This window comes from Helicoverpa zea, chromosome 31 (genome assembly GCF_022581195.2).
Source record: "Helicoverpa zea isolate HzStark_Cry1AcR chromosome 31, ilHelZeax1.1, whole genome shotgun sequence".
Classification (NCBI taxonomy): Eukaryota; Metazoa; Arthropoda; class Insecta; order Lepidoptera; family Noctuidae; genus Helicoverpa; species Helicoverpa zea.
Window position 1 is genome coordinate 71,311 of NC_061482.1, and position 11,164 is coordinate 82,474.

At 36.0% G+C, this 11,164-nt stretch overlaps 1 protein-coding gene across 2 annotated transcripts; it reads right to left on the bottom strand.

The window, feature by feature from the left end:
* Window positions 1-7,440: 7,440 nt before the first annotated feature.
* Window positions 7,441-8,920, bottom strand: LOC124645014. Of its 2 annotated transcripts, XM_047184741.1 has the most exons (5): window positions 8,661-8,920; window positions 8,497-8,572; window positions 8,268-8,363; window positions 7,979-8,045; window positions 7,441-7,903 (listed from the first exon to the last, which is right to left on the bottom strand). In XM_047184741.1, exons 1-5 carry the CDS (start codon window positions 8,889-8,891, stop codon window positions 7,885-7,887), a joined length of 489 nt encoding a protein of 162 aa, XP_047040697.1. In that variant the 5' UTR covers window positions 8,892-8,920; the 3' UTR covers window positions 7,441-7,884. The 2 variants fall into 2 exon arrangements, 1 of the variants encoding a protein (XP_047040697.1); XR_006986137.1 differs by lacking the exon at window positions 8,497-8,572.
* Window positions 8,921-11,164: the final 2,244 nt, after the last annotated feature.

An 11,164-nucleotide genomic window follows, 5' to 3' on the forward strand; every position in this document is an offset into this window, starting at 1 on the left:
TAGAGCGGATATTTATATGCTATCCCAATTCTTATCCCCTCAGTATGCATTGACATTGATTGATACATTCAACTGAACAAAATGGAGAATATTGCGATCGTTACTAACTTAGATTTATTCGTGATATTAAAAAGTGCGAATAAAATAACAGACTACCAATTTTTGTTCGAAACAGTGTTATCACGACTGGACTGCAATTTATCTGAAGAAGATCGTGTGACATTTCGGGAATTTTGCCGAAAATTTGCTAGAGCTGTCAACAAACGTTGGCAATCAGTAAGTCGGAAAGCGGACATATTCCTAAAGAAACATGAAAGTTGGCTGCAAACGAATATTGACTGGCCTAGCTGCATACTAAGCCAAGTGCAAGGTACATCAATAGCTTCGGTTTATGAAGCAGAGCCATCTGCATCAATAGCTTCGGTTTATGAAGCAGAGCCATCTACATCAACATCTTCTGTTGGAACCATGACCAAAAGGAAGCATCCTCGGAAAGCTTTTGACGATTTGGGAACGAAGCAAAAGAAAAGAAGAAGTGGCGACTTGGATGGTGAATGTAGTGAAATGGTTTTTGCAGCTGTATCAAAATTAAAAGCGGATGGAAAGGAAAACATGGCTTCTGTTATTGAACACATGCTGAAAAATCCAGAGTCAATTGGTAAATTTCAAGACGTCATGGTGTAACAACCATTCACCAAGAAAATATTTACACCTCAGAAGGCTCTTGGTTTATTGCTATCTCTGAAGCTGTCAAAATGGCAATACATGACATTGAGAGAGACAGCTATACGAGAAGGCATTCGCAATTTATACCCTTCGTATTACCAAGTGCAAAAAGAGAAGAAAGAGTGTTACCCACCAGAGAACTCTATCACAGTTACTGATTCTTCGGCTAAAATTACTCTGCAAAGTCTACTTGACATTACAGCCAAAAGAGTATTAAAATCTTTACCTGATAACATACAAGAAAAAGAAATGATTCTGGTATCGAAATGGGGTTGTGACGGTGCATCGAGCCAAAGTAGATATAAGCAAAAGTTGGATTCTGCAGACGATGATTCCAGCATTTTTATGACATCCTTAGTGCCTTTAAAAATAATGTGTGAAGACAAAATAGTTTGGGAAAACCAAAAACCTTGTTCACCAGCTTTTTGTCGTCCTGTGCAGTTTCAATTTATAAAAGAAAGTGAGGCTGTGGTGAAGGCCGAAGTAACGGAAATGGAAAAGCAAATTTCAAATCTTCGACCAACCGAATATGAAACTAACAAAGTAACCCATGACCTCATGATGACAATGGTTGATGCCAAGATTTGCACTTATCTTTCAGAGGCTAAGTCCAATGCTGCATGCTACATTTGTTTAGCGAAACCGACCGAGATGAACAACTTGGAACTTGTAGAAAAAAGAGTGACATCACCGGAAATGTTGAAGTTTGGACTATCTTCGCTGCATGCACGCATAAATGTGATGGGATGCCTTTTAAATATATCATACAGACTTGATATCAAAAAATCGTCTGTAAGAGGAAAAGAAGAACAAAATGTAAGAGATGCGAAAAAGAAGATAGTTCAAGATCGTTTTAAAAATGAACTCGGCTTACTGATTGATGTAGTGAAGCAAGGCCATGGTACGACCAATGACGGTAACACAGCGAGAAAATTCTTCGAAGATCCAGTGAAAACTGCCGATATAACAGGACTCGATGCGGAACTGATTCACAGGTTTGCTGTTATTTTGCAAGCGAAAACTTCCGGTGAGGATGTGGATACCATAAAATTCAAAGATTACGCATACAAAACTGCTGAAAGGTACGTGTCCTTGTATAGTTGGTACTACATGTCTGCAACCGTGCACAAACTGCTACTTCATGGAGCTGACATCATTACTTGTAATGCGATCGTACCAATTGGAAACCTCTCTGAAGAGGCTTCGGAAGCCCGCAACAAGGATTTCCGAAGATTCAGGGAACACAACTCCCGTAAGAAAAGTAGAGTGAGTTCCAATGAAGACATTTTAAATTTTCTTCTTCTTTCTTCGGATCCACTTATTTCATCGATAAGACCCACTTTTGATGCGAAGAAAAAGAAAACTTTCTTTACTGAAACCCTTGATTTACTTAAGCTTCAACAACCTGAGTTTGAATTCACAGACATTTCTCATTTAGACTCTGACTCTGAAATGGACTCTGACTCTGATTCGGACTCTGAATGATCGTGATGATTTGGAGTGTGATTGTTATTATGACATTAATTTTAGTTTCATGAATAGGTACTTGTCTTTTTATTTTTTTTAAGATTTAAGATTTTTTTATTTTATTAATTTATGTTTTTTAAGATTTAAGATTGCCATTTCATAATATTGTTTCCAAATTAATTATGACTTATCTTTGATTATGTTATTTTTATATATCGTGTTTATTATTTTAAATAATCGAATATTTCTTGATTGAGGAATAGTTTACAAATGGTTATGTTATGTATGTATGTTAAATCAAGTTAAATAATTGTCACTTAAATATATATTTATCATATATTGTCATGGCTCTATTCATGTTCCTATTTTTATTGCACTAGATATAGACGCCAAGCTGGCCTAAACTAAAACTTTTGATACTTACAAAAAAAAAGCTTAAAAATTAAAAAAAAAATGTTTCGCACCTCTGGCCTTATAATGCAACATATCAAAAAATTTCAAATAATTCAAAGATTAACTCCCTGAAAAATAATTAGGGCCAATTGTGCGAGACCGGAGATATGCCTTTTTATTCGTTCAGCTTCATATAAATTTTTGAATAAAAATTTCTCAATGAGCCGTTTATGAGTCTATACTATAATGATACAATTTTAAAGTATGTATGTGGTCTTCCGAAAGATATTCAGGCATAAAAGTCATCACTTTCGAGGTTACTAATCGGATGTCTATGAAACCCGAAATCCATCCCACAGTGCGTCGGCTTAGTTATAGTTTGGATATTTGTATGATGGTGGGTAGATTGTAGTAATTATTGAATAAACTAGTTAGCTGCTAACCCTCGCCTTTCATTGATGCTGCAGTCACCATACAAATAAAACAAGTGCCGGTCGTAGTGAACGTTTGTTGGGTAATCTCGAGCAACAACTAGGAGCTCTTGGTAGTCAACCGATTCATAGGGAACATCAGTTTAACACAGCCAAGAATGAATTGAAAGTGATGAATTTGATAATAGTGTAAGCGGTTTCCTTTACGAAACTGAGCCACAGATTACCAAATCGGAGGACTCGTTGAACATGCCTTGAAGCCCTAGTTCAATCGCTCAAGGCGTTATACATTTTAACAAAAGTTCTTATTTATTTTTATTAAAAAAATAAATAAAAAGACTGATTGGAGACTCGCTGGTTGTCTAATCGTTTCGGGTAACGATTACCAAAGATGTTCAATAACAGCTAGGACCTACAGTTTAACGTGCCCTCGTAAACTCAATCATTCGTGTCCAAGATGTAGGTACTTAGACAGTACATACAAACTTTGAAATGTCTTAAAAAATATATGGAAACCGACGCTGTGACTACGCAACGCAGCGCAACGCAACGCACTAATCGCTATAAGTGATACTGCAACGGAAACTACTTTAAAGTATCGTCAGATTTGCTGCAACAGATTTGCGGGCACCGGGCTTCAGTCATTACAAATTATATGGGCGACCTATTAACAAAACTGATTTTGAAAAAGATCGTAACCTTCTAACCAGCACCTATTTAGCTCAGACTTGTTCTGCGCTTGAGAAAGCTGGAGGTGTAAGGAAAGCTTTTCGGCATTTTAAGACAGTGAGTGATGGCGGTGCTTCGCAAGCAGGGACCGGCAAGTCTGAGCCGATATGACGGGCTCCCACTGGGTACAATCGAGCATAGTTCGGTTTGCAGCATCAATTCTACCGACACCTTATTGATTTGTCTTTGAAGAAATGTTGCCGTCGCGCCGAACCTTAATTGAAAATCAGAAAAATGTAAGAACCGCTATCCTGTGGGGTTATTATGTTGTTTATGGTTTTCAGATGCTGACTTACCTAGGTGACAGCCCTCGCTCCGAACACTGCTGAAAAAGAAATAGATATTTTATTAATATTTTAACACTATACTCTATGAAATATTACGTGTATGTGTTTCTTGCCGATTCTTGTCTATAAGAGTCATTCTTTGGAACCGTGCACCTAGCCATTGACGTTTCTTAAGCACCTGGAGTAGGTGTACAGTACATGAAGTAAAATCCTTGGAGTGAGTGTGTGAGGCAGGGTACCTGACGCCGCGCGCCTGCGTGGCCACGTGCCGCGCCACGCGGGCGCCCGCGCCGGCGCTGGCGGGGCTGCCCGCGCGCCGCGCGCCGCCTGCCGCCTGCAGTGTGCATCTGTGCCACCACACAACCTCGTACACAACTTGATTCTAACTACACTCTACATTATCTTTACTATTATATTATAAACTAGCCGTTTTTCCGCGGTTTTACCCGCGTCCCGTGGTAACTACTGCCCGCACCGGGATAAAATATAGCATATGTTACTCGTGGATAATGTAGCTTTCGAATGGTGAAAGAATTTTTAAACGGCCCAGTAGTTTTTGAGCCTATTCATTACAACCAAACAAACAAACAAACACAGTTTTCCTTTTTATAATATTAGTGTATATATCGGGTGTGTCGTTCACAATCACATTAAATCATATCGCATATACTTTATGATATTCTATGCCGAATTGTAAAAAAAATAACTTAATCCATTCAGTGGTTGAACCACAGGAGTCATTTTTCGTTTTTATAATTTACAACATCATGTGTAAAGCAGAGATAAAGTTATATAGGAGTATCGTATGTTTTGATCAGTTGAGAGCTGTCAGTTATCAAAGGGAGACTTTCAGTTGTTTGTAATGACTGACTTTTATATGGTGTTCTAATTTTTGCACATTTTTATTCCATTTACTTTGTTTGAAAAAAACATTTTTACGTATTTTTATTTTATCTTTGTGTTAATCGACATAATATTAACCAGTATACTAACGCATTTCATTTAATGTGATTATGAACGACACACCCGATATAATATATATATATATATATATAGTAGATATATATATAGTAGATATATACAGGGTTACTGGTAAGTAGACCGCATCCTTTCAGGAGGTGATAGTATAGGTCAATACGGACAAATTTGACCCTGGGATACACTGGGCAAAAGTTAACCCGTTTCAAGATAATCGAATTTTAAGATCTTTTCTTTACAAGTCGTCTAGGTACACGTATACATTTTTATTACTAGTTAAAAGTCTCGTTTTTGCGGATTTTTGTGTGTTTTGTGGCTTTTTGGATAGCCATATAAATGTAGATGTTTTTTAAGTATTCTGCACAAAAAAATGAAAAGTAATATTTTTGAGAAAATATCTACTAAAAAAGTAATTTCTGTTCGCTATAATTTCCTCTGAGATTTGTACAGTTTTATGGTTTGTTATTATGAAATGATTCATCTTCTATCCAAAAACAAACAAAAATCCACAAAAATGAGACTTTTAACTAATAATGAAAAGTTATACGTGTACCTAGACGACTGATCTTGAAATTCGATTATCTTGAAACGGGTTAACTTTTGCCCAGTGTATCCCAGGGTCAAATTTGTCCGTATTGACCTATACTATCACCTCCTGAAAGGATGCGGTCTACTTACCAGTAACCCTGTATATATATATATTATTAATTATTAATGACACAGAAAATGAATGTAGTTGACTGTACTTTTGCTTGAAATCGGGTTAAATTATAAAACGTGTCGACTTGGTGAAAACATAAAAGTGAATAATTTAAGTTTCACCAACTGGACACGCATCAAAATCTTGACGTGTCGAGTTGACGACATGATAAATGTTAAAATTTTGAGTTTCGCCAACTGAGTTAAGTGTGTCGAGATGACGAAAGACCCAGAATAATATACAGGGTTACTGGTAAGTAGACCGCATCCTTTCAGGAGGTGATAGTATAGGTCAATACGGACAAATTTGACCCTGGGATACACTAGGCAAAAGTTAACCCGTTTCAAGATAATCGAATTTCAAGATCAGTCGTCTAGGAGTAGGTACACGTATAAATTTTCATTATCAGTCAAAAGTCTCGTTTTTGTGGATTTTTGTGTGTTTTTGGATAGAAGATGAATCATTTCATAATAACAAACCATAAAACTGTACAAATCACAGAGGAAATTATAGTGAACAGCAATTACTTTTTTAGTAGATATTTTCTCAAAAATATTACTCTTAATTTTTTTGTGCAGAATACTTAAAAAACATCTACATTTATCTAGCTATCCAAAAAGCCACAAAACACACAAAAATCCGCAAAAACGAGACTTTTAACTAGTAATAAAAATGTATACGTGTACCTAGACGACTTGTAAAGAAAAGATCTTAAAATTCGATTATCTTGAAACGGGTTAACTTTTGCCCAGTGTATCCCAGGGTCAAATTTGTCCGTATTGACCTATACTATCACCTCCTGAAAGGATGCGGTCTACTTACCAGTAACCCTGTATATATCTACACTAATATTATAAAATAGCTATCCCGTAGTTTAGACTATCTTTCATGGGATATTGTGTCAAATGTTATAGTAAAATACCAGACAACATTGACATGCGGTTTAAAACTCATATAAAAGCCACACTTTGTAAAAACGCATATTATAAATTAGAAGATTATATTCAAGACTAGCTTCTGCCAGCGACTTCATCCGCGTTAGATTCAGACTTTGTGCAAAGAGAGGAAGAAATAATAAATACCAGCCCATCCAATTATCTAAATCTACGCTTACCTACTACTACTTCGCCTAAAAAGAAATAAAATGTAGGTAAACTGTTAATAAAGAACAAATATCTATATCTAAAAACGAATACCAGCCTATTTTATAAAATAACAATAAAATAAAAAGTTAAATTATTTAAAGACGTCGCGCTAATAAGCACGTTATAGTTCGGCCATTCAGAGAATGCGTTCCTGACACGTCGCGATTGAACTGACGACGTAACTTTGCAATGGCGTTGCAGTTACGATAAAAATATTTTTGCTGGTTGTTTACCGTTTTAACAATTGAGGAGCATTAAAACAACATTATTATATCAACTAGTGGAAAACCCGGCTTCGCTCGGGTGAAATTTGACTCATAATACACGTCTATTGCAAAATGTAGGTAGAAATTTCTGTAGTCATCGGGTCTCAAGGAATATTAAAGGAATAAGCAACGCATAGATTCGTATAGCTTCGTTCGTTATGTTTAATAAATATAATAAATAAAAACTGCAAAAGTTTTTACACAAATTATTTTTATTTCAAATTAACATTCAAAATAAACTAACACAAATTAACAAAACATATAATTTTTAAGGTTTACTCTGTGTAAACCTCTTTGTTTTAAGCACTCAGTTTTTTCTTTACTTTGACAGGTAGATAAGTACTTACTAATTTTAAAAATAAAATATGAAATTGTGGTTCTTTATCCAAATTGGCTAAATCAAGAATAATATTAGGAAGTATGTAAATTGTAATTTTACAATGAGTACTTATCCGAGAATTTGGCAAAGGTACTTATAAAAAAATATTCTCTATTATACATCAGAGGTTGATTATCACAAAATTTCTCTATATATAACATTTTTCGATAAATATTTATCACCTTTGAAGCCTTGTTCAGTGGTATTGATAATTTGAATTTTTACATCATCGAATCTTCGAACTCGAAATAATTGCCGAGGAAGTTTAAAATCAATTGCTTCATTCAAACATCTTTCCCATTCTTGATCGTCAAAAAGGAGCCCTCTTGCTTGAGCAGCTTCTCGAAATGAGTTGTAAATAATATTTTCATAAGTTCTAACATTCAACTCTTCGTTATCGACCTTAAAGGAGAAAATATATTAGATAAATATTCAAATAATAATAACTATTGTGAATGTATGTAGGTATATCCTCACATCTCTATCTGGTAATAAGTATTATTTTTCATTTTACAGCCACAGCACTCGCAATAATTGAAATTATCTGCAAAAATATATTATACAATTAATAATGTCCATTGTATAATAAGAGCCAGCCAAGTTCAAGTAGAACTTGCGCATGAAGGGGTTCATTTCATTATCGAGAAAAACGGTGAAAAAATCGTGTCTGTTTCTGTATGTGTTCATGACACCTCAACACAGGCTATGCGTGTGGTCATTTATTATTATTTGTCGAATTATAGAAAAAAAATATTGAGCCGCTTACCGAGTATAATGTTGTCGCATTCCACACATCGACTGCACATTTGCTTTTGTTTGCCATCTCTTGCAAATATTTTGCCATTACAAAAATTGCATGTCACTGGAAGTAAATAAGTACTTATTTTATTTTTAAATGCAGAAGGCTCACAATCCACACTTTAAGAAGAAAACAAAACAAAATTCACTTAAAAACACAACCTGCCTACATACCTACTATATAAAATACTACACACCATCTTTACGAAGAGCCTTTCGCTCCATCCACTTTCCACAATTGTGACAATATTTACCAAATGCACGGAGATTCGGCTGTTAACAAAATGATATAGGTATCATCAAACAAAAGACTAAACGAAGACAGAGACACGACCAACGAAACATTTTATGAAATACTTACGATTTTCGGCATGATGTGTGTAATCCAAACAAAGTAAATGACAATGACATTTGAACAACTAAATGACATTTGAACTAAAACTTCGACTTTGAGGTTATGGTTATTATTCTTCTTTCTATGGTTTTTATCGCAATCGGCCAATCTTATGCTACGTTCACACGCGCGCCGCGCAACCCGGCGGGCTGCCTGGCGGGCTGCGCGGCGTGCAGCCCGTCGCGGGCAGGCGGACATTCAAGCTGTTCACACGCGCGCCGTCGTGTCAGTCAGTGCAAGAATGGCGAGCAGCGAGGATCTCGGTGTTGTTGCTGTCATAGCCTTTGGCTTAACTTATTTTTATTGGAAAAATAATCAAAATGATGAACGACGTTAACCATTCCACCATGTTGTTATCTTCGATCGTAGCGACTTTCTTAGAACGTTTAATCGTCACGAAAGCGCAGGAGAGACTGACTGCCCGCGCGCGTGTAAACAGTCGCCGGGCGCCCGCACATTCATCCTTTGAACTTTGCCAAAAAACCGACACTCGACCGATTCGCGGCGTTCACGGGCACGGGCGCGTTCACGGGCTCGGGCGTACCGTTTACACGCTCGTGAACGTGACTGTGCCCGTTGAATGTCGATTTGAACGCGCGCGTGTGAACGTACCATTAGGTTTAAAGAAAAAACACATAACAAAAAGTATATCATAAAAAAGTGTCAAAAACAATATTTTCGCGAAACGTCAACGACTGACGAAAAGTATTTTTTGATAAGATTCACTAAACGTTGGCGATGCGTATCTAAGCAACGTTTATTAACTACCCAAGATGGCGACTGTGGTTTGCTTGTCAGTGCAATTGAAATTTAACGAAATTCTCCATAATCCGAATTTTGCGGATATATGTTGTCGACTCAAAATTAATATTTTTTTATGTTTTGTTATTCATATAAGGTTTCGATCGAGTCTACCGTACCCTTTGACGAAATTATTAATATAGATAATCAATGAATGTAGTTACGTCGTCAGTTCAATCGCGACGTGTCAGGAACGCATTCTCTGAATGGCCGAACTATAATATCGGTTATTGTCTGTCAATAAGGTCGAACACTCTGAACGTTTATTCGCATCAAGCCAAATACTTTTGTAATGTATGAAGCCCGCGCGGCCGCCGCGAGCCAAACAAAACTAATCCTTAGAGTATGATTCAGTATTCACGCGCGATGGCTCATTAGCGTATTTCATGTAGTATAATAATTTTGGTGTTTCTTTACCGATTTATATGATTATTTTTTTATTGAATAGGTAATAATGTAAACTTTTTTATTAGGAATTACCGAGAGTGTTTTCAACGTAAGAGTAGACAAACATAATCAGAAAGCTCCGATCTGCTAAGCTATCGAGAGTTACACGTGTTATTGTGAGCCAACCATAAAAGTTAGACATATGTTGCCATGGTAAATGTTTTACATAATTTTAAGGAGAACATTTCCGTTATACATGGTTTCGGTGTAACTTTAACCATAACGGATGCACACGCGACGTAAGCATTAAAAAATAGTGAAACTTCTCCCGTTTTCCCAACATTTCCTTTCACTGCTCTGCTCCTATTGATCGTAGCGTGATGAAAAGTATCCTATAACCTGCCCAGGAGTATGAAGAATAGTTGTACCAAGTTTCATCAAAATCCGTCAAGTAGTTTTTGTTTCCATAACGAACATACAGACAGACAGACAGACAGACAAAAATTTTACTGATTGCATTTTTGGCATCAGTATCGATCACTGATCACCCCCTAATAGTTATTTTGGAAATATATTCAATGTACAGAATTGACCTCTCTACAGATTTATTATAAGTATAGATAAAAATGCTTGGAAACATGCTGGTCCTGCTCCATAGGACGCACTGACAGTATCAAATTATTGCGAATTTAAAATTACACCCGCTAGTAAGATTGTGATATTCTTTTGATTGTTTGTTTGTAACTTTGTACAAAAATATAAACTGATTTGTAAATGTGAACACCATGTAGCATTTTAATCTTTTTTTTATTATTTATTCTGATATTCTTTGTCTATTGTGATTCTACATGATCTTCGCATGTTATTATAGTATGTATCAATACATACAAACTGTAATACCTATTAGGTATTTTTAAAAAGAGTAACCATGGAGTTTCTTGCCCGTTCTTCTCCATAGGAAGCTACTTTTGGAATGGGCAACTAGAATCAACTTTATTTATATTTTTTGACGTTCATAAGTGCTTGTGAAAGCCTAAATGAAATAAATGATTTGACTTTGACTTTTTGACTTTGACTTTGAAAACTTTGTTTGTTTGTTTCGAAAGTTGCTCTTGATTTCTCAGGGTTGCCATTATCATATCCTGACCTGATGACTATGGGACCACGTGAGAACTATACCCTAACAAATAAAAAAACCGGCCAAGTGCGAGTCATACTCGTACATGAAAGGTTCCATCAAACGTTCCATTATTATAATACATTCCATATTCTGTGAATATTTC

Excerpts from the sequence above, each read along its gene's own strand:
- LOC124645014 (XM_047184741.1), bottom strand. The coding sequence starts at position 8,891 with ATGTCCGCCTGCCCGCGACGGGCTGCACGCCGCGCAGCCCGCCAGGCA. Across the intron at positions 8,364-8,496 it reads AAAGGCTCTTCGTAAAGATG|TGACATGCAATTTTTGTAAT; the intron begins GTGTGTAGTATT and ends ATTTACTTCCAG. Across the intron at positions 8,046-8,267 it reads ATGCGACAACATTATACTCG|ATAATTTCAATTATTGCGAG; the intron begins GTAAGCGGCTCA and ends ATATTTTTGCAG.